The sequence below is a fragment of the Pyrgilauda ruficollis genome, unplaced genomic scaffold, assembly GCF_017590135.1.
Source record: "Pyrgilauda ruficollis isolate IOZ18807 unplaced genomic scaffold, ASM1759013v1 scaffold179, whole genome shotgun sequence".
Lineage (NCBI taxonomy): Eukaryota > Metazoa > Chordata > Aves > Passeriformes > Passeridae > Pyrgilauda > Pyrgilauda ruficollis.
The window spans coordinates 509,855-534,413 of NW_024516875.1; the positions used below are offsets into that span (position 1 = coordinate 509,855).

A 24,559-nucleotide genomic window follows, 5' to 3' on the forward strand; every position below is an offset into this window, starting at 1 on the left:
GTTTAGCAAGGAATATCAATATTAATATTTAGTAGCGTATGTACATTAAAATCCTTCTTGTTCTTTGAGATGTCATTTCTCTTTCAGACAGTTGTTTCTCATTTTTCATTATCAAAATGTCATTTCTACACTAGTCCATATATTTCTCTGGCTGTAAGCACTGGCCCACATGCCAAGCTGTGTCTCAGGACTGTTTGGCTCAGCCCAGTCAAACTGAATAATGCTGCTGGTTCCAGTGTGTGCAGGTGGACAGGTAGGGCCATTATGCTGGCTGCCACGGCCTGAAAGGTGTCTGGCCAGCCCAGGACCCTGAGCATTGTAGTCAGTGAAAAGAATTAATCTGGTTTGAAGGCACTTTGAAGCCCCAGTCTCAGCCCTAAAGCTCTTTATGCACGTGGAAGAGTGTTGGGAGAACAGACTGGTAGTTTGGCTGCCAGCACTGGACATGTCCCACCGAGGGTGTGTGTCATTTGTGGGGCTTCTCTGCTGTTGTACAGGGCGTTCCTCCCACTAAGGGAAAGAGCCCAGAATTCTGACTGCACTTAGGACACATGCAAAAGCTGAAGCACTGTCCAAAGATTGGTGTTACTCTGGTTTTAAATCTGCCATATGGGGATAAGTATGTCTGAGTTCTAAAAGATATGTGAATATTCTTCTTTGGTTAAAAAAACAAACAAAACAAAACAAAACAAACAACAACAAGAACCAAAAAAAACCCAACCGAAACAAAAGAACTCATTATTTTCCATCCCTTTCATTCTAACATGATTTATGATATTTTAAGGTGATCTGTGTCTGTTGGAATTTACCATTTTGCCTTTGTTTGCCTCTTCAGTGTCACAGACTCTGAATGAACACACAGCTGTGTGCATAGCTGCAGAGTCCAAATTATTCAGAAATAGTTTTGAAAGTAACACTTCATGAATTCTCATTAATATTGCTTTAATTCTTTCTGAAAAAAATGGAGTAGATCTGGATGTCCATTTACTTTTAAATAATTATGATTTTCTTCCTCTAAGCAAGAGAAACTTCCCACTGTGTCACTGCCACAGAATGAGGACTGGAAGAAAATTGAAGTGACATATTTTACAACTGGATTTTGTAGCAATTTCACCTGTAGAGCTGCCAAACTTCAAAATGTTGACTCAAGTTACTTAAAATAAATAAATAAATTGTAGTCTAGACAGAAATGCAAATCCTTCAAAAACATGATCTACTAATGTTTCTAGGAGACAGGAAAAGAAACTGACCTACATGTGCATTTATGGACTGGGTAGAATGGGAACCAGTAACTTTAATAGGCAGGGAAGCTGTAAAAGTGTGTGATTCTGCAGGATTTGCTATAAATGCCATCATTCTGGTGCAGTTTTTTCATAGACAAATATAGTAAGGGAAAGTTCCTCATATTACGTGGGTCAGAGAAAGCCTGTTCAGATATTTTCATCTCTGCCAGCAGAGGCTTTCAGCAAGGAATGCCAAAAACAACCACTGCAGTCACATTTTTTAAATACACACTTTGTTGCTGATTGCACTTTAAAATCCTCAATAAAAGTACTGTTGGCCTGAAATGTATTTAAACATCTGGCATAAACAACACTTTTAAGTTAATTTGTGATGGCACTGCAGTTCAACAAGGATAGAAACTCCACATAGTCCTTGAGGCATATGGGGTCAAGTAATAAGCATTCATTGGAAAGGTGGGAACTTCAGGAATAGAGAATTGACATCGAGTTTTGTTTGGTTTGCATCAAAAATAAAAACCAAAATTTTACAGTGAATTGAAGGGAAATAAATGCTGGTTCCTTTGGATGCAAAGCAGACTGATTTGCTTCTGCTATTTTTTCACAAAAACAAATTATTAGGAAGCTATAAAAGTGGAGAAGGAGAAAGAATGCCCGAGGGTAGTTGTTGCTTAGGGGGTTTTGTAATGTAATTCCTTGCAAGTTTAGGATTCTCATGATTTGGGGTATATTCCTTCTTCTGTCTGGTTGGACTGAACCCACCATTTCCATTTTTCAGTCTAGTGCACAAACTTTCAAGCTGCAAAAAGGGAATATGGATCAGGCAGGTCTCCCCATGTTTCTTACTGCCATTCTTGCCAGTTGGATCAAACAGTGATATTCCTGGAAAGTGAGGTAGGAATCCAGGAAGTCTCTCTTTTCAGAGATTATTCTTGACACCAGGCACCAAGGCTATTCCATCTCTATCTCTGAACAGCACAAGAGTTTTTATTCCAAGTGTGGAGTGGGAAGGACCAAGGATGCTTGCACCTGTAGTGGCCTCAGCTCTGTACTCACTTGAGAGATGGACAGTTCCTGTTGTGATCTTTACGAGAATTCAGGAACTGAAATTGTAAACTTGTGGTTCCCATTCTGGCAGGAGGTTTTAATGGGAATTCTGTTGGGTATGCTGTGGTGGGTCTCCCTCAGCTGCTTTTTTTAGAACTGTTCCATTTTAAGCTGAATACTTCAGTGATTACTGAGAGTTACATGGCTGCTCAGCGCTGAGGCACTCACACCAGAGGCGGGATATTTTATTTCTGGTTACTGTGATGGAAAATTCTGGTCTACTCCATTTTCAGGAGCTAGAATTAAAGCAGGGTCACTGAGTTCAGTGGGAAAATATATGAACATAGCCCTCTTGCATTAGATACAGCTTCAGATTTTAGTTAGATACATGATTTTCAAATCCTGTTAATGATTATCTTGGTTTTGTTGTATATTGCAACTTGCTACCCTGCCTCTTTTATAAATTTTTATCTAGAAGAAAAATTCTGCTAAGACCAATGTCTGGAAGTTCCTTCTGATTACTGGGAGTCAATATTTAAATAAATGTAGTCTGCATTTAAATTACCATAACATTTCAAAACATTTAAGTCCTCTGAAATGATGAGTATATAACTAAATAACAGCATATTGGATTTCTCCCATATTTGCCAGTATACATTTACTAGTAGAGAACCTAATCCAAATAAGGACAGTAAATTTAATTCAGGAGTCAGTGAGATCATGACTGTTATTCAGCATCAAGGTGTGCAACCGCAAAGGATGAAATGACACAGGGACAAGTGAGAGGCTTTATGAAATGGTGCTAGCCAGCTTAATATTTTAAATCTGGTTTGTCTTAGCTGGCAGAAATTAAATCCATCGTGGCACAAAGGAAATCAATTGAATCTGATCTATTAATTCATGTAAGCTTCAAAACTCTACCTATTCTCATGGAAAAAGGTTTAATGTATGTTTAGTACTTCTTCACCAGAGGACATCTGAATTGCTAAAAGCTGTTCTTCTTTCCTGGAAGTGAAAGTGGCATCTCCAGTGCTTCCTTCCTGGCTGAGGTCAGCACACAGCAGAGCCATAACAACTGTGTATTTTTTGTTGCAGAGAAGAAAAAAAAAACCCCAACATTTCCTGGTTTATTTTTAAACTTGTTGTTTTAGGAAGTCCAGCTCTTGCTATAGTAGATTTCAAGACTTTTGTGGTTCTGTTCTTGCTGCTTGGTCTCTGCTTCCTCTATTGAGAGAATAACACGGCAATGACAGAGAGATGCTGTCTATAGACCTGAAACTATACATTTGTATTGGTAGACTGTTAATTTCATCATGGATATGAAGCATGTAACTTTTAAGAAGACATGGAATTGGCTAAGAGTCACACTAAAATTATTAATACAAACAGAGTGGGAAAAATGCTTTTATTTTTCTTTCTTTTCTTCACTGTATGGATTGAGGCTAGGGCATGAGACAGGCAGAAGGAAGGGGGCAGAAGGAAAAAATAGAAATAATTGCAAGCACAAATGTTATGTTGCCTTATGTCTTGGTATGTTACTGCTCTTCTGTGTTCTGAAAGACTCTCAAGACTAATTGGTTTCATTGTCATTTTATTTATATATACATTTATACACATTCATTTGGGGCTTAACTAGTAACCTGTAACTATGGGAATGGAGGCTGCCAACACACCTGTGATGACACAGATACTGGCCCTGTGTGTGGCTGTCATCAGAAGTATGCCCTGCACTCAGATGGCCGAACCTGCATTGGTGAGTACTTCTCCGCAGCACGTTTGAACGTTTGATTTGGGCTTGCTCAGAATCTCTGTGCTCTGTGTGTGTGTGTGTGTGCACGTGTGTGTGCGCGCATGTGTGTGCGCGTGTGTGTGTGTGCGCGCGTGTGTGGTGCCTGTGTGACAGAGGGGTGCTCCAGCAGCTGACAGAAGGGTGTTCCAGCAGCTCCTGGCTCAGCCAGGCACACAGAGAGGCATTTGTGCATGTTCTGTCAAAATGTTTATTAATTAAGTATCCCTTTGTTACCTGCTTGTGACTTTTGTTTCTGTTTGCAACTATTTTTGAAGTAAAAAGGTATAGAACATTCGTCATTTTGAATGAAAGTTCAGCTCTTCAGTTCACTTTCATCAGTCAAGATTTCCTTGCTTGAGCAAGGTTAGAAAAATTACCTCCCTTTCTGAGCCGATACCAGGGAAAAGGAGTCATCATTATGTGCTTTCTTCCCTGGTGTATGTTTAATGATTCTAAAAACTGCAACACTTGTAGTGACTAAGCTTTCATTCAGAATATCAGGAGGAAAGAGCCGGTCAAGACATGGAGCATCTTGGCAGATGCTTTGCAAACATTTATGATTACAAAATGTATGATTTACTTAACTCCATTTCCTTCCACTCCACTTTAAAAAAATAAATTTAAAAGTGCATTTTTGCATAATGCAAGTTAACATCTGAAAATTCTTACAGATCAGAACCTGAAGTCCATAATGGTTTTCATTGGCATTGCAGACATGATGACTTTTTTTGTTTGTATAATTTCAAGTTCTTAAAAATTCTTAGTCATTTCCTGAGGTTAGAAAAACACAGACACATATTTATTGTATTTTCTCTCCTGTACTGCAAGAGAGAGCATTTGACACCCATGGAAATCTGTCAGTTACCTTTGGCCAGTCTGTCTTGGTCAGATCCATGGCATAAAGCTCTGTGGCTGCCCAGAGCCTTGCTCACTTCTGAGGGGTTTAACAGCACAAATTGTGGGGCATGGTGAGATTTATGCTAGCAGAGGTGAAGCTGAGCAGGGCTCAGTACTGGGCTCTGCCTCCTTTTTGTCTGCACAAGGTGTGTCTGAGTGCAGTGAGCGCCTCTGATAACAGAGAGCTCCATCCTGCAATCCCTGTCCTGTGGCAGTTCCAGATGAGGAGAACTTGCAAGAGTGAGAGCCTTGAGAGCAGGTTTTATTGAATGGATAAATGATCTTCTATTTATTATTGTTCACTAATATCCTTTGATATTTTATTTTGTCCAGCATGTAAAAAAATATTTTAAAAGCTGTTTACATTCCATCTATTTTCTTTTTACCTTTTTTTCCCATTTTTGTAATGTAATACATACAACTCCATGTTACATTCTTTGCTCTTGTGATGTAAGTCACATATTACTGCCTGTGCTGATTTTCTTCCCTCTAAAATAGTTCTTTCTCTTAGAATACTTCTTTTTTTTCCTTTTTTTTTTTTCTTTACATTTATTTATTCCTGCTTTCTGGTGATGGTTCCTGATTGCCTGTCTTGTCTGATAACTGACGTTTATTAATTATTTACAGAGAAAAAAAAATAAACAAACTCAAACAAAAGCCTCTATTGCAGCCTTATCCCATCTAAAACTTGTTAAAAACAAAACAAAACAACTTCTTGTTACCACTCAACCATGTAGAGTTGCCACAAACAAAACCTGCCAGCCTCCTCCTCCTCCTCACTTCAGTGATTCCAGTGTTTGCTGTCTTCAGTGGTGTACATATTCCAGGCATCACTGCAAGAATGCAAACTTCTGCAATACCAGATAAATACTTGTTGACCCTTTGTCTAACATATTTTGTCTTTGTTTGCTTGTCTTAATCTTTTATTTGTTTTATGTTTGCCGCATGTGAAAGTCCCTACTTGCATTTTCATTTTTTGTTTTCCTAATGAGCATTTCCCTTTTCCTACAGATCATTTTATTTACCCAGCTGCTGCTCCTCCATTGCTCTCCTGTAAATCTTTAATTTTATTTCACCTGCTGATCATCTCTTCCCACATTTGTGTCTGTTTCTGTGTATTTCTAATGAAGTATAACCAAAGTCCTCATTATGCTGTACGAACCTCTTACATGTAGGATGTCAGAAACTACCTTGTAAAGTGACCTTTGATGACATCATCCTGCTCACTGCATGCTAATAAAATTACTAAACCCTGTTCTTGCAATATCTTTCCTAGCATTGAATGTTTAGCTAGTAGTGTTTCATAGACAAGCAGGCAACCAGCACTGCCCAAATTGATCTCTTTTTTTTGTGTTTGTTTGGTTTGTTGTTTGTTTATTTTTGTTGTTGTTGTTGTTGTTGTTTAACTTGCATGCTGTTGTTGTTTCTCAGTGTGTCGATGTGTACAAGGCTGTGGTGCCTCTGTGCCCATCCATCACCGGACTCTTCTCGCTCTCTCTGTCTGTCCCAGTCTTCTGCCTGCCACCTTCAGATCCTGGTGTCCCCATTAGCCTAGGTTGTCTTTGGTAGTCTGTTTGACTAGCCTTCCTGAATTTTAATTTTTGTCATTAACACCTCTGTGGGGCACCCATGTTAGCTGTCTTGTTTTCCAGTAGAAATCCAGCTTCCTCTGTGTGATTAATTACTTCTGAGCTGATCATTCTTCCTTCCCACCCTCTTTCTTCCTCCTTTCCCTAAACACCCTTTTAATATTTTCCTGGGTTCTCAAAGGGAATTAACTCTCTAACGGGGATTTACTGCTTTCATGCCTTGCTTCTTGGCTTTGGCTGTGCCATGCCAAGAAACTGTCTTAGGCAGCAGAAAATTGGGCTTGTGATTAACCAACTGCTCCATGTTTGTCCCTTACTTGTGTTTTAGAGAAGGATGAGGCTGCAATTGAGAGTTCTGAGTACAATGCCACGTCAGTAGCTGATGTGGACAAGCGGGTGAAACGGCGGCTACTTATGGGTAACACTTTTCTTCCACTTCCTTTGTTGTGCTCTCACTTTTGTCTGTATGTATGTGGGGGGGAGGTTCTCTTTTGGTCTCATTTGGTTTTGGTCTCCTTGGTTTTGGTTTGGCCTGTTTTTTTTTAACCTGACTTCATCTGTGTGGAAAGGTCACCAATTTTGTTAAGTTCTCATCTGCTGTACAACTTCATTCTTTGTTTTTAAACTTTTTTTTCCTAATGCTGCAGCTTTAATGCTCAATTTTCTCTGCATAGAAAGAAGCTTTTGCCATTAACCTTACTTAGCTTATGCAAGCTACTTTTTACATGTGATTTGTGTGTTTGTGTGTGTGTTGCTGTAGAATTCCTGAAAAATCTCCTGTTGCAGACTGCCTATTGACTGAAAAGTGGATGATGATGATGATATAAAACTATGTTCTGTAACATCTGTGGTGTTAAATGAGCAAGTGTATTTGCCTAATTAAAATTTCCTGTTCTTTTGATTAAAATGTAAATGTTATGACTGGAAATTCATTTATTTCCTTTGTGCAGCTATTTTAGTAACCACTGAAAGATCTTTCCCTAGTGACTAGTGAGCTTCTGTACATTCTTCTTTCTGAGGCATGGCTTGTTTCTCTGTGTTGTTGGAGCCTGAGAATGGAACAGAGTAGGAAGTGCACTGAACAGTGAAGATAATTCTTTAGCTTTTGCTCTCAGTTAACCCACTGCTCACCCTGGTCTCCTTCACTTTACGTTTCTGGCTGTTAGTGGGAAGGACCTTTTGGGAATAGAAAGGGTCGAGTGGCTGGACCTCTGCCAGACTTTGCATGAGACAAAGAGCACAGCGCAGCACAGACTGCTGAGTGATGCTTGGAGGTTTTCAGGTGGTTTATTTATCTGTATTTTCCACTCTGATGCCCCACCCACCTCATAAAATTATTTCCGCTAGGTTTTGAACATAGTAGCCATTGGTGAGGTGTACCCAATGGACCCACTTACACGACAGGGATTCATCACCACGGAAGAGATTCTGGCAGGACAAAATTCTGCTCTCTTCCCTCAGCGTTGCTATTTCTTTTCTTAAAACCACTGAGTCCTTTGCAGACTGTCCTGCTAACCTTTGGAAAGCTCAGCTCTGCCTGTGAGCATCCATACCTATCTGGAGTAACCACCTCGAGGAGACCAAAGCCCCACTTTGAATATTTAGTTGATTGCTGTGCTAATAGTTGCAGTAGATGGAAATATTTATAAAGTTTCCATCTCATTTGTATCTTGTCATCCGTGACAAATAGTCCATTTACCCAGAGACCAGCATACAATCACTGTGTAGGAAATGGCATAGTGTTATGACGTTATAAGGGTATTAAGTGACAAGACTGAGGTAAAATATCTTCCTTCATGTGAAAATCTGGGCATTTGTTCCTTTATTTTTAGATTATCCCTGATTATTCATTTCCAATTGGTTTGCAGACCTAGCAAGTGACCCATATAGTTTTTTTTAATGATACACAAATTCTAATAATTTAACATAACAAAAGCTATGAGACAGCTCGTCGTGCTTTATAAATATGCTGTTAACACTTTTAGCTATAATTTCAATGAGACCCATGTTCTCACAAGAAGTCATGAAAATTAGTGTGCCAAAAGGCCTCCAGACCACTAAAAAATGCAGCCCTCTGGGTCTCAATGGTGAGTTTGCCCAGCCACAAATAGTATGTGCAGTACTCTCTAGAGGTACTGAGCAACATAGTGCAGTGTTGATGCCTCACCCTTTGAAAAAAATAAATATCCAACCTGAAAATAAGCTCACACTGATTCCAAGAGTCCAGGAAAATAGCATTAAAAAGTTTAGCATTAAAAATATTAGTAACAGCCTTCTTAATTACACGAGGTCTGCAAGTTCCAAGCTGAACATAGACTGTAGAAATAGGCTTAGGGAGATAGTTTAAAATCCAGTTTGCAAAATACACTGTTGAACTCTTCAGTATCTCCTGTATTAGCAGAAAGTTTCTGGACATGCTGTGTTTAAATCACTGATTTCTTAGAAAAACATTAACTGGAGATGAAAATAAATTCAATTAATGAGTGAGATCTGAGTGGGTGGCTTAATGTTTAGGGACTTTTTTACTTATTTGTTTCTGCTGATTGCTGATACTCAGATTTTATTTTTTTTTAATGCACTCTTACTCATTTCCAAAGTGTAGTGGCATTTCCATGAAATTCCATATGTCTTCACATGTTTTCTAAACAGCTGTTTTAGGAAGTACTGGGAGGTTCCTCAGGAAACTTTTTTCCCAGTTTTTCTAAATAGACTGATTTTTGACCCTCCTGCAGACAGTCTTGGGAGAGTAGGAAAAGTAGACGACTTTATGTAATTTTAGTAATCTGATGAAAGGTGCCTTCAGTTGCAAGTCCTGAGATGATAATTGCTACTTCCCTATCATTTGCTGCATGCTAACAAAATTACTATGATCTGTATAACCTTGAAGTCAGCCAAGGCTCAGAATAAGCCTGACAAGATTGCTTTAGAACAGTGTTGCTGTCAGACAAGGCTGGCTATAGCAGTTGTTTTGCTACACCAAGACTGGCCACCTCAGACTGGCTGTGTCTGAGTCATGCTGTAGTCCTGTGGCTTGTGGCTAAATCTTAAACAGAGAAAATTAGGTAAATACACAATTTTCCTTCCTGTTAGATGCATTCTTTTCTAGATCTTCTGAGGCAGATGAGAAACTGGTCTTCTCTGATGACCTACAAGAAACTTCCCTTTAGAACTGTCCAAAGATGCCTAGGAATTTCCATCCAGCTTTTTTGTAATGTTTGGACAGACCCTAAGGGCTTCCAGCTGTCACTTATTTCCCTGGATCAGAGAAAAGCACTTGGATTCACAGTCAAGAGTGCTCCCATTCCAGAGATGGCACTGAATGGTTGTTGTCTGGTCAGTGAATGTTCATACAGCTCATTTCCCTCTTCCTCACTTCCCCTTGGCCATTGCCATCATGGAGTAGAGGCAGTGCAGCCTTAGTTGTACTCCAGGGGGGTTCCTGGAGAGGTCCTGCCTCGGTTCCATGGTGGCTGCTGTGAGCTGGACCTTGAGCTGTGAGCATTCCATAGTTGAGGAGGGACATGGATCCTGCAGAAGTGCACAGCTCCAAAAGCAGAGCTGAACCATCATCTCTAAGGCACTCTTACATTCCCTATTTTGCAGAACACCTTGCACTTGCTACAAAGCAGAAGGGCACAACCAATGTCTTCAGGTCATCTTAAACATCTGGTGTCATTTATCTTGCAGTTAGTTGAGCACAGCCTTCAGCTCTTAAAATTATGTTAAAATCTCTGTTTTGTGTGGTATAGCAGAATTTTTTCTGAAAGTTTTTTTTTTTTGTGTTTCTTAGGAGCATCACAGCAACCTTCTCCATCTTCCTTCACCTTCTTTTCCTTCGGAACCCATTTGCTATAACTGTTTTTTCTATTATAGCATCATAGCATGAGTCTGCCCTACCTGGCTAGAGGAGTGGACTGGTGCATTTCACATACTTTTCAGTCTAAATCCAGAATGAGTGTGAATCACAGTATATCTGCCCTGTCTACCTGTATGAGAGCCATTCTAGTATGGGCACACAACTTTAGAAGAACCATTCCAGTTAAGCCTACTAATACACTAACCTTCAAAATATTTTGTCCAGTGTCCCATTTTCAGCAATGGAAGATGGTTTTGTTTATGTTTCCATATATCTTTTTTGATGTTATAGTCCTGGATAGAATTCATAAGTCCAGCAGCCCCATCACAGTCTAAACTGTAAAAATAAATCATCCAGCAGCCTAGCTGCTTTATCATTAAATAAATTGTAAATAATTAAGTCTTATGGTCTTAATTTTCCTTGGCCACTGTCTTTCACTTGAAAAGGCTGCAGGGTTTTTATAGAGCAATTGTCTGTTGATATCCTGAAGCTTTCTTTTAGAAACTTTTTAGAAATCTTCTTTTAGAACTTGATATTCTAGTCACAGAAATAGAATTCATAGCATCAGTTATTGTCATCAGGCTCCCTTATTACAAATCAAGTGTCTACAAAGAGGTGACAAGCAGCTGGAAACTTCCTCTTTGAGGAACCAGAACTGTAGAACTGTCTGAAATTTAGACCTAAGGACTTCTCCTCTCCTAGTCAGAGATAATGCTTTGCTCTTTGGCTGCCCTCTACGTCAACTCTTCAAACCAAGTAATTTTATGGAGTATTTTTTTATATTGTCTTTAAAAATGCAGTTGCTCACTACATCGCAATCATCCTAGGCCTTATTAGACTGTATGAATCTATAAAGTGTTTTAGCAACAAAACCATGATGTTTTGTGCAGGCTGTTTGTTAGATCCTGTCCTCTGGTCAGCTCTTCTTGAAGAGGCAGACCTGACTCATTTATCACTATGTTTCATTTTCCTTCCTCTACTCTTTAGCAGTCAATGAATTAGGTCCATTTGGGCTTGACATGAGCTGACTTCAGAACAACTGCCAACAATATGCATCTTCCTCACCTTCAATCCCTTTTCCATTCTTTACAGAATTCACAGAATCACTAGGTTGGAAGAGACCTTCAAGATCATTGAGTCCAACCCATGCCCTAACACCTCAGCTAAACCATGGCACCAAGTGCCACATCCAGTCTTTTGTTAAACACATCCAGGGATGGTGACTCCACCACCTCCCTGGGCAGACATTCCAGAACTTTATCACCCTTTCCATAAAAACTTTTTATTAATATCCAACCTATATTTCCCTTGATGCAGCTTGAGACTGTGTCCTCTGGTTCTGTCAGTTGCTGCCCGGAGAAAGAGACCGACCCCCACCTGACCACAACCACACTTCAGGAAGTTGTAAAGAGTGATCTCTTCTCTGAGATCACTGTTGTAATAACTCACTTCTACCATAAAACATTCTTGTTCTGACTCTAGAAGATAAAAAGTTGGTTCCTTCTTGTCACAGGAGGGGTGTACAAAGTACTTGTAAGTATAGCAAAGAGCAACAGGACAATGAGCCCATCCTGAAGTTGAGGAATTGTAGTAATTTCCCTTCCACGCTTAAGGGAAGCAAAATGGATACCACTCCTAGAGGTGTCTTCAGAAATCCAAACTGCTCAGAAATTCACTCCTTCACGAGACATATTCAATTAATTTTGAGTCAGGGCAGCTGAGGATTTTGCCATTGGACACCAACTTCTTGGTTATCAGTAAGATCATTTGCAACCTACTTCAAAAAGAGTAATGCAAGTCTCTTCCCTGGAAGCTGGTTCCTAAGAACCCTCCAAAGTATTCTACTGTCAGCTGAAATGCTGGTATAAGCTGTAAAGTGCATTGGAACTGTGCTGGTCTTTGTTACTTCTCAATTTTACATCTGCCTTGATTGCTTCTGTAGCGCCATTTAGAAACCAACAAGGACCAGCTTTGCCAGGCTGGGATATATGTGCACCTGCATTACATTTTATCTCTGATTTCCTAGGAGCTGATCACAGGCAGGGCTGTGGTCTGGCTATATTCCTGGCACTTAACCAGCAAATAACGTAGTATTTTCACTAGTTCTGTATTTTCCCTCATTGTAGCAAGAATCATTTGACTTCTGCAGATGTCTCCTCTTTCATTATCTTTTTAGTGATATGAGCATTATTATGAGCACCCAGCTACCTACCTGGAGAAGTGAGTGTGCAGTCAGCTAAGACCATTCCCTCTGCACAGCAATAGCTAGAGATGTGAACTGTGGAAATTGCAATTTGGGCATTTCTGCCATGGATTAGTCTATGACAGAGAATATCCTCCCTGCAAGTTATGTGGGGCATAATCATATCTTTGTTTGCATTTGCTTGCTGTGGAAATTGTTCTTCTCCATCAGCTCTATTCCAAGGATCCCAAACATTGCAGTAAACAGCCAAAGCCAGTTCAGAATAATAGATCATAAGTGCAAGACCTGCTCCAACCGCTTTAATGACATGCCAGTACTCCCTTCTCTGTGTGCTGGGCAGCTCTTTCATCCACTCTTGTGCCTCCTGAAGGTACCTGGACACACCAGCCAAGGTAACTGTGCTTATCCTGTCCTGGTCAAAGTGGTTTAGGTTTCATATCTTTAGCCCAGTACCTACAATGGATTTTAATGAGCTGCTCATATCATATTAAATAAAAACCCCACAACTTGAGCTTGTGCCATGGCTTACAGCATTTATAGCAAAGGCAAGCATTTAAACATCTGTTACATCAAAAAAGGTAGAGAGATTTACAAATTTAGAGCTTGGGTTTAGCCACTTGAACCAAAAGTAGTACTCAACATCATATGCCTTGAATCATCTGAATTTAATAGTCAGCCATATGGCATCTTTTCTTAACCTCCAGTTATCTAAGGATTAGGCTACCCTATTCATCCTGAACATCAAGTGTTTTCTCTTCAGTAGAGACATTCAGCTTTTTTTTTGATTACAGGAAAATAGAATCCACAAAGTTAACTACAATTACCAGAGTCTCATACTTAAATTTATTTTCTCCTGCCATGTTTAAAATGACAGCATATCAGTATGGAAATTTTCCTTCTATAGTCTTTCAGCATCCTAAGATCTGATGGTGACTCAGAGTGAATAACTTATTCAAAATCAAGCATCTTGAAATACTATAGAATCTGTAGAATATATCTTGAAATACTGTATAAACTACACAGTCACAGTGTAGATAATATGGAAATCTCATAATTTTCTGGATTTCAGGACTCTGTGGTAGAGCAATATTTAGCTTCTTTGCAGCTCAGGAAAAGGAGCTGTAGAACATATGACAGCCACACATTCTTAACCGTAAAGAATCTTGTAATCTGATGAGAGCTTTCTGTCACAAGGCTTTTTTCTTGAAAGTAGGTTTTGTGGAGAAACTCTGGGTTTTCACAGTGCTTTTGCCTGGAATGGTCTTCAGAAATAGGGAGATAGAATGTACACAGACAGAACGTACTTGTTAGAATATTCATTTGAAATGTTAGGAAATTATTCTAAAGACCCTTTCACAGTGCATTGCCACCCCTGTTCAAGAAAAATGTTGGTCTGTAAAGTCAGACTAACTCATTATTGCCTCATGTATATGTTCCACCCTTGGAGCCACTATTGGTAATCAATAGCTTGATAAAAGGTAGGGATTTTTCAGTTTCAGTAAACATAAAAGCATAGAAAATGTGACCTGGGTATCTAACATGCAATTTAATGTCTAAACTACCAAACATTGGAGTAAAGAGTGTATGAACTCTGGTTTGCCATCAGAAAATTCCAAAAGTCCTACGTTGTTTCATTCCAACATGAATTTAAAACTGATTCTGCAGACTTTATTTTTGTCTTCTTTCAAAATAGAACGAGAGTGATACTACTCCCAGGTTTCTGTCTCAAAGAGCAGGATGATGGACAAGCTAGTGTTCATTTTCAAGAGTTCTTTCAAAGCAGTTAAATTCTATCACAGTTACAGCCTACCAAGGGTCACTTTAAGCCAAGAGCACCTTTCCAGTGTGTGCTTCAGTGCCCAGCTTTGTTGTACTGCCTCCTAGGATTCTTCCAATTACTTAAAATATGTCTTTATTTTTCTGAATGGGTTTTACCCAACTTAGAAATGCTTACTGTCAGAAGGCCAAGCATGTGTCTCTGTATATATCATAATTCTTTTGTGCTTTAATCAGTAATGAATTGGAAACATTTCATTAGCAGGCATATTGCTAGGAGGTTCTATCATTCAGTTACTGCCTGTGAAACCGAGACCTCACTTTAACTCCTCTGTCAGTTCTACTTTGCTGTATGAAATCATAGCAAACAGGGGGAAGAAATCCCTGAGGTCATTCATGTATTCTCTGCCTCCCAAGGACCAATCTTTTCATCTTGAGTTACCATCACTTGTATTCATTGAGTTGGTGAATGGTGTGCTACTTCCTGTAAAAATCCCTTTTCATTTCTTTGCTAATGATAAAGACTCTGACCTTATCCAGCATTCCTGGCAATACCTTCCATTGTTTTGCTTTCCCATTTTAAATGAAAGTATTTATCCAAAGTCAGGAGATAATGCTCCTTAGCGATGTTCAGAATTTCAGTTTTTTTTAAATGCAGCTTCTCTATCTAGAGAGAGCACCACAGCTACAAGTGTTAATTTTAAGAGCGAGACTGGATTCATAGGATGCTTATAAAACGCCTGATACAATCTGTCAAGTGACAGTCCCTAAATATGTAGTGTTCCCTGAAGAGGAATCGAGTTTTTCTGAATTGAGAGCTGAGGGGTTCATGAGTCAGTGTAAGATTCACCTAGTTGTTTTTTCACACGTTCCCTATGTGGCAGGGCAGAATTCTCATCCTATTTTCATGCAAATAAAATTCTACCAATCACGAAATTGCAAGGAAATGAGGAGACAAGTGTAACGAAGTGAAGAATTCCACATTCTGCAAGTTACCCTTTCTGTCTTACCTTTTTCATTCCCTGAATATGGAGCTCTTTCAGTTTCTCCTTCATCTGTTCACAGCTATTTGTTTCTTTCATTATACTCTTGTGAATGTTCTTTCTCTATCCTTTCAGCATCACAGAGCATAATTTGCATGAGAATAGCATAGTTCTCCCTTAACTGAAAATTGAAATATTTTGTGTTTAGTTTCTTCTTGTGCTTGTTGTCCTTTGGGTCCCTCCCTGTACCCTGATCTACTGCCACATAGCACATGTACCCCATGTACTGCTACTTTCAGTAAAATTCTTTTTATGGATGGCAACAGCAGTCTTATCATCTGTTCTCTGTCTCATGGCTTTCTTACTCATACTGCATATTCCCTCTTATGTAAAGGCAAGCACATTTTATAATCCACAGAAATTTATTTTTTTTAAGGCCTTTCCTGAGTTAAGTTTGAATCTCTTCCAAGTTTCAGCCTTTCAGGATTTGTGCATTTTTGATCAGAATTTGCGAGGGATCTTCAGTGGGTTTTTTTTAATTCAGGGTTTTTTTGTGCAGTTAGTCCCTGTTCTTAGGCATGGTCATGCGCTTCACCTACCACTAGTGATTAAAATGATTTCTGGATTCTCTAGATAAAAGTTAGGAGGAAGAGAAAGGACCCCAGTTCAAAACCCCAGTGTGTCTGGAATTCAGAAAGAGCTCTCTTAGGTGGAGATTGTGCTGTGGCACCAACGTGAAGGAAACAGATGAGGTGTCTGCACAGGCAGCCTTTGAGCCAGATGGACCAAAGTGCATTTTCAGGCGGGGAGGGGAGGGGAGGACTGAGTTGGCTCCGGACACTATGTGTATTAAACTAAATTAATTCAACATTGCTTAAGGGGAGGGAACCAGTACCACTCAGCCCAGCAGGATCTTGTCCTGTCATAGAACTGCTCTAATAACTTACCATCATCACTTTTTCAAAACGGCAACATAGTTTGCACAATGGAATCCTTGTGTTGGTCCCAAAACACAACAGTGATGCTAGGAATCACAACACACAATGGCAATCAATGGTTTCAGGTTAGACCTTCTCAAAATTCTCAAAGCCATATATTTGACTATCTTTAACAGACCTCCTTAATCTTTCTCAGTTGTTCAAAGTTGGTGTTTCACTGTGAATTAAATGCAGAGAAATAAACTCATTTTTATGTGCTTCGGATAGGTAAACAGGTTATCTTTTGATGCAGAGACAGTAGCAGTTTACAACAGCTTTAGTGCACATCTGCTGAGACACAGATACTGGGAGTAGTTTACCCTTTTTGCCACTCCAGTTGCCAGGAATTATTACTTCAAAGGCACCTTTTTAGGAAAAAAATTATCTAATTAATCCATATACCTTCTTGTTGCACTGGCTAAAACTGTAAGTGCACTAAAGCTGCCATCCTATTTGCACCATTTAGCTTTAGTTGCATGAAGATTAACTTGTTCATGTGTCTGACCCCTGAATTCAAGATGGTTATATTCTGAGCATAAGATGCCATGTTCAGATCTTGTGCAAAATTCAGACCAGGTGTAGAAGGAGACACGATTACAATCTGAGTACGGTTACTCATAACTTTGCTTGGACTGTGATTTACTTGATAGGACTTGATGGCTTCTCTAAATTCTGAGCTCCAGGCTACTCCATCTAGAATTGCTCTTGCCTAGCATAAATATTGACTCAGAATAAGCTCAAAATAATATGGCACAGATTCTGAGTCCAGTCATCCTGTTTCTGCAGACCCCAATGAGCTTTAGTCCACTGCAAATGAATTCCAAATAAAGGCAGTTTGAATTGCTAGTTTTCTTTAACTTGCCCTTTGGTTAGAGTTAATTATTTGGGTAATCATAGGAACTAGGTGGTGGAAAAAAGTATTTTTCCATTTTCAAGTCTTCCTTTTGGCTGTACTTACTGCTTACCATGTCAGCCTAAACAGTTTATAGAAATCTGGCAAACTTAGAGAATACTCTTTGTTTTGAGGGACTGCTATATCTTTTATCTGCAGCCTACCAGTTGCTGCAAAAAATCCTTTTCCTCTGCACAAGGCCTACAGACAGGGGGTCAGTCCAGCCTTCCTCTCTGATTCAGAGGAAATGGCAATCATAAGGCCTACAGAACAGTCATTTCATTTAGTCCAAGAACAACGTTTTCTGAGCAAGAAGGTGTCATTCAGTGTCCCTCTCATGCTTTTCCTAAGAGACAGATGCTGCAAGGCTGCCTTGAATGTAGGTGATGACTTTAGTGGCATCCCTCTCCCATTTTCACTTAGGTTGTGTAGTTCTCTTGTTTTCACTTCAGCTGGGTTTTTTTCTTCTGTTAAGACTTTGCATGTTTTACACACATTCTCGAGAGCAGCTGTTACATTTACAATTGTTATTCACTCTTTCCAGACATTGTGTTATGATCAGGAGTGTGGAAACAAGTGGGGTTTTTCTGGATCCTGTTGACTTCAGACTGCCATGATGGATAACAGAAAAGATCAGAGAATCACTTCTCCATATCTCTAAATAAAGCACCTTGGTGCTAGATCCCCCTCCTCTTGCCTTATTGGTGTTTACCTTGTCCAGTTTTAATACCTTTCCTCATGATTTATCAAATATTATAGAGAATGACCTAGTTAAGATGTAGATTACTAAACGATCCTCAGATGTAACCCTGCTAATCTCAAGGACCTATGGAATATTGTTCTGTTTTGCACTGTATCTCAGTTCCTATAAAACTGGTTTGGATCTTAGTCCAGATTGAACCAACAATGAATAATAAAGAATCCAATATTTGCCCGGTTTTGACCAATACCCTTAAAATCATGTCGTGTTGTTTCGTTCATGAGATAAACTGAAGTCAGAAAAATTGGCTTTATAAAATAATTGGCTGTTTAAAAAAAACACAAACAAACATTTTTATTAGAAGCTTGTATTTTAAATGGTTATATTTACTTGTTTCATAGAAGCTGAAAATCAGGCTTTCAGAAATATTCTCAAACCATGAGATGTGGTCAGAGTTTCAGGCATTTAATAGTTTTCAAAGCCAAATAAATGCTATCTAGTGTGACTCTTCAAGAAAGTGACCTGTTGCCACCTGATAAGAGATTCTAGTTTAGTTCAAAAGCTTCAGAAATAGAACCTGCTTGGTTAGCTCTTTCTCTGCTAAACCATTGCAGGCACTGGAGTAACTTCAGCTGGTAACTAAGTCAATGTTTCTGATCTGATGCTGAAGGACTGGCAGCTCAAGCTTGTGCTTTTTAATTGGATATTGTAATATCCAGAAGCAGTTTATATCCCATAGTGCAGTGGACTAATGTTAAAGCAAGAGTTCCTCTGGATTAAACCATAGCACATTGGTAATGATTTTAGATATTTCTTGTCTGTGGATCCATTGAGCACACACATGACAGATTGTTCCAAAATTAGGAGCTTACACTGGAATAATACAATGTAATTTCTCCCAGACCACCTTATATAAATAGATGTCCTTTTCTTTAGATCCCTTTTTCCTCTTGAATTTTCTGGTAGGAATTCAGTAGGGACATAGATGGGCTTCAAACATCACTTTAAATTAACAGTAAGATCTAATTGTTTCAGATTATGAGCTTTGTCATAATTCAGAAGTAATCTAAATGTCAGTAACATGACACTGCTTTAGTTGTGCCTTCCAGTTCTTTTTTGTGCTACCTTGTCAAAAGACAAAAAAAAAAAAAAAAGTTTGAAACAAAGAAGAAAAAAGGCTAAAATGGTGAGATTGTCTTTCACAGAGAAGAAAAACCCAGCAAAAATGGTCTGTAGAATCAATATCACCATGAAGACCTGATCCAATTTCTAATGTCTGTTCTTTCCCTTCCATAGCTTCTCCACTGTGATAGAATGGAAATAAGTAATTTACTTGTGCTCTTGGCTTGAGGCCTAAAAGTTGTATTTGTATTTCAAATATATGCTGAGGTTTGGTAGTGCTGAGGTGAGGGATGAGTCGGCATCATCCCTCTCAGAAACCCAGGTGGTCATGCATTGGGTTTGTGCTGTGTGTAGCCCTCAGCTCCTGTCTTTGATGTAGCCTCTTTCCCACATTCTGCTGTTCATGTTTGCTTTCTTTTACCAATGTTTTCTCATGACCTTGAGTTTAAGGAATTTCATCAGTACATCTCTCCAATTATCCAAAGTGTAAGAGGTACTGTCACATGTCCTCTTGCTCACTTGGATCTTCATTCTGTTAAGAGTTCATCATATATGAAAGTCAGAGTTGCTAGGAAGGTTGCAGGGTATTTACCCTTTTTGGTTTGTTTTACTAAATCTGTGTGAAAGTAAGAAAAGCTGGCTTGATTCCTTCTATTTATATGTAGAAATAACTCTTGTTCATTGAATGACCCTTAACCTATAGATCCAGTCATCCATGCCATGGGGAAAAAAAATTGTTGTGTCTATTCATTTTCACTGGATGTCATCCAGAAAGCAGAAATATTACTGCTTATGTTCATCTTGTGTTGACACACTGCAATAAAGGAGTCTTCATATGCCAGAGTTAATCTGCTAACAGAAGATTTACTGCTCTTTGCAGTGCCATGCCAAACATAATCTTCAGCGCTTTTTCCTGAGTTTTAACCTTAACTCTTTACTCCTGGCCAATCCTCCTGTCCTTAAACTGTGCACAAGTTAAAAATTTTAAATGAGCTGATACATTTTGCCTTCCCTGAAACATAAAATTATTATCTGATATATTGTTCTACGAGGACACACACATGTTCACATACAAATGGAAATGCTAGCATTGTCACTTGCAGAATTCTTCAAGCAGAAGTTTCAGCCTGTAAGTCTATAAAATAGCGCTTTCCAGAGAAGTAGATGAAAATCAGAACTATATTGCTTAAACAGTTAGGTTGAGGTCCTGCAAGGTGAGCAAGAACTGCCTGAAAATCAGGAGCTGCAGACTCAGCTCCATTTTCAGAAATCCTTTCCAGAAAGCATCAATCCCTTTGTTAGCTGTGCTTCCTGGCAGTTACATGCAAATCCATTTCTATACTGGTAGCTCTCTCTACATGATGTCATTACATAGCAAACAGACACAAAAATTTAAAATCTATCTGGAGGACCATGTGTGAATGTATATGGGCTCAGAGATCTGTCCCATGCTGTTAATGCATGTGTGCCCCAAATCTGTGTTTCAGTTTGTTCTTAAGTGCCAGGAGCTTATTTCACAGCTGGTGGAGAGGCCTGTGCCAGTGCAAAAGGAAAAAAAATCCAGTTACTTTTTTTTTTTTTTTTTTAAGCAGTAAAGTCCCTAAAAAAGGCCAGTCTAAGTTCACCTTGAGGGCAAAGCACAGTCTACTTTAAAATGAAAATCTTTTAGTACTAGTCAGTAGAAAAATAAAGCCTGTTCTGTTCTGTGTAAATAATTTTTGATCAATGTACTGTTCTAAGGCAATTCCCAATTAGCATATCCTATAGCTGATTGTCAGAACCTGTCCACAGGGTACAATTGTGACACAGGCTGTGAATATTCAGCAATAGCAGTCTGTAAATCTAAGTAATGACAAAGCCTCTTTAGGGAAAGAGGTGAGCTGAGTAGAATAATGGCAATCTTGGGGGGCAGTGGGGTATTTTAATTTAATTAAATCCAGAGCAACTGAAAAAGATACTATTAAAAGGACTTATTCTCTGAAGTAAATACCTTTCAGAAAAATGTACAGTTCAAACTGGCGTGTTAAATTGGCATCCTTACATCCACTCCATTCTGTGGATCAAAGAGAAGTTAATCATTTCCCTTGCCTTTTATCTCCTTTATGGATGTGTTTGTGAGTATGTGTGCATATGCATGTGTCCGGTGTGTGCATGTGCATACATGAGTAACACAAAACAACGGCAGCGAGGGAGGGGTTCTTGCTTTTTCTGTAATGAAGTTGGAAATTTTATTTTTTTTAAATCTAGTGGTACCTAATAGTCACTGCCCACTATTAGTAATAGTAGTAGTAGTAAAAGCTCAGAAGTATTGCAACTTTCTCTTGCCTCTGTTTGCCCAGCCACCCTTCTACATACTACAAGCACTGGGAAATTTCAATGACACAGCTTGGAATGGGTTCAGTGACCTCAATTATGCCCTCCCACCCACTCCAAACTCCTTTCAATTTGCAAAAAGCTTTAAGTGGACAAAACCCAGATGCCTTTTACTTGTAGTTCAGTAAGAACAGATTGGGCATGTAGATTCTTGTCAAAGTGATATATGTAGTTCATTTTCCATTAACTCTTTCTTAACTAAGGATTTTAAATTCTCAATTCCAAGTCTAGCACTCTGCTTTGCTTTCTATTGTTTTTAAAGTTCATTATGCCTACAACATCGTTTAAAAGTGAACTTTAATATACCTCAGCTAGACATTGACTGATACAAAACAGAATGTTTGATTCTGCTTTTAAAGGCAATCACTTTTTTTTTTTTTAAACTTGTTTCATATGTAATAATCCATCCTATTGTCTAAAAGAGTTGAAACACACTAACTAAATACACTAAGTAAAAGAAATAATGACTTGTGGAAATGATTTACCAGTCAAAACCAGTACATGGACCCTGATGACCTTGAACTTACTTCAGTTGGCTTACTTAAAACTTACATTGCTTTTAATATGATGTAATAGTGCCCCAAAGAGGCAATGCCCTTCCCCTCCCCCAGAGCATTTCATTACACTCCCTTTCTCCCTCTCTCTCCCTCTCTGTCTCTCTTTCATTCTGCAGAAACATGTGCTGTCAATAACGGAGGCTGTGATCGGACTTGCAAGGATACCGCGACAGGGGTACGCTGCAGTTGCCCAGTTGGATTTACCCTGCAGCCTGATGGGAAAACGTGCAAAGGTCAGCCTCTGTTTGCTTTGCAATGCATCATTTGCCTTCAGCGGGTCCAGTACAAGATATAAATATACAGTTATTTAATCAATATTTTTTAAGTCGAGGCAATACTGGTATAGTGATTGCAATTAAGTTCATTAGCTTTCTCCTTCCCCAGTCTTTATGTATTTACCTGGTTCAGTTGGTTTTCTTTTTTATTTATTAGAGGGTTTTATTACGGCAAAGAAATGAGATGCAGAGGTCAAACTGTTTTAAGATGAGCAGAGATTTAGAGGAACAACTCAGGGCATCAAAAAGCCTTTCATTTCAAAGGACATTCTGATACCTTTGTAAAACCTCAGTCTAATGGTGTCTGCATTTGTCTATTCAGAAAGCGAGTTACAACTGTCAAGCAATACTTTGTTACCTGAGAATAATCCACTGCTTATTGCTGAGTGAAGCCATGTATTGCTCAGAAAAAAAATCCCAGACACTTGGTCATTTCTGCACCTTCAAAAGATAAATAGCCAGCTCCAAAGGAAAACCAAAATAACGTTGACAAATGCAGGAGTTTAAACCACACAGCTGATGCTCAGGTTTTACTACTCCAAAGGCAGCACGAGAGCCTTGCCATTCTGTCTTTCGTGTGTGTGTTAAAGCTGAGGTCAGGGGGAAAGAGAGCAGAAAAGAGCATCTGATAGCACTGCCAGCATGTGCTCACAGTTAAGGGGACAGGGACAGCTCTCAAATGTCCCTACACAGTCACACTTCAATGGCACATGAGGAGATTTGGATACATGTTGGTAGGATCAGGCCATCTGTCAACCATTTTCCCATTTTCCCACTTTCTTGTGTATTCCTTTTGAGCTTCCTTGCAAAAGACTTGGAGATGGAGATCCAGGAGGACATGGCATATATTCTTGTCACAGGGAATATTTTTCATCACTCAGTGACTTAAGTTGACCTAACTTGCTGAGAAATTCTTGTGACGTTTTTTCCTTCAAATTAACCAGAAATGTCAGAATATCCTCAGCCCAGGGCTTGATGTTACTTAAAATAGTAAAACCCACAAAAATAAACAGAAAATGTGTGGTTTCCTCTTGCTCCAGGCTGAAAAATCCCGGTGCTTGAGCATGATCCTGTTAGTATTTATAGAAATAATAGTCCATTTGCGTGTTCATTTGAAAATAAAACATTTAAGCTGCCACCACACACAATGTTAATAGTTAAGGGTGAACACATCAAAACTCAGTCATCGTAGTTCAAGCCACATAAAAATAAACCTTCATTTTTATCAGCAGACTAGCTAAGCCATAGCAGAACAGTAACAGTGATTCCACCAAGTGCTTAAAAAGGAGGCATTTTAATAATGTAACATGCACCTAGGCTTGATCATAATGTTTATTACTGAAATTGTGTCATGAATAAAAAGAGTAATTCCAAATTTAGACATTTGGCCAGAGAACTAACATGAAACTATATTTATATAATAATCAAGACTATAATGATTCCTACAGAAAAATGAAGTATTCTACTGATCCTCAAACCAAATAGCTTAGCTCTAGGCTCTTTCACATTTTGCTTTTCCCCTTTTTTATGAGTAGAAAATATAAAAAACAGGATATGTATTTTTATGATGCTGCTGATTCTTTCTTACTTTCTTAAAATAAGCAGCCACTGGAAATTAACACAGATGGTTTAATAAGGCAACAAGCCATTTCTTTTTAACCTTTATGGACATTTTAGGAAATACTCTTTATCCTAAAATGGTAAAATATACATTTGGAATTTGATTTAATTAATTAAATTTATCTTATGTATTGCACTGTGAGATGTCTGGGCTAGATCCTGCTCTCCTGAAGCTGAACTGATTTTGCATTTTAACCTGTGCACAAATGATCCTGCACTTAAACTGACCAGTGAAGTTTCTTGCACAGCTTTTGTAGGCAGCCCTTAGTCAAAGGCAGTACTCTGTAGGATTTGCAACTCCTGAGGGCGAAAGTGAACTTTTTGGTGGAGTGACATTAATGTCCTCTTGGCTCCTCTTGCTGATAGGTAAAGCCTGGAAAAGACCAGGCAGGAAAAAGTCAGTGTGTGCATATTCCTTCTTCTGCATTCTCTAGAAAAGAAAAGAGAGTGATCAGCACAAGTTTTCTCCTTGGATTTCTTTTTCCTCTTTACTCTCCTTGATTTGACTGGCCCCCAGTTTCTCATATACCTAGTCCCCTGTTTCCTCCAGCTGTAATTTTACATCTGTGTGGTAAGAGCAAGGGATTATCTCTTGGATGCCCTTTAAAGCATCTTCAGGGACCATGGAGCTGTCACATCCTGTCTTTCTGTGGTACAGTTTT

At 39.0% G+C, this 24,559-nt stretch overlaps 1 protein-coding gene across 1 annotated transcript in view; it reads left to right on the forward strand.

The window, feature by feature from the left end:
- Positions 1 to 24,559, forward strand: part of SCUBE1 (signal peptide, CUB domain and EGF like domain containing 1) — a 188,325-nt gene that overhangs the window by 104,996 nt on the left and 58,770 nt on the right. Inside the window, exons 6-8 of the mRNA XM_041464335.1 lie at positions 3,925 to 4,041; positions 6,892 to 6,981; positions 22,119 to 22,235. Coding sequence (XP_041320269.1) covers positions 3,925 to 4,041; positions 6,892 to 6,981; positions 22,119 to 22,235 — 324 coding nt within the window. The remainder of the gene's footprint in view (positions 1 to 3,924; positions 4,042 to 6,891; positions 6,982 to 22,118; positions 22,236 to 24,559) is intronic.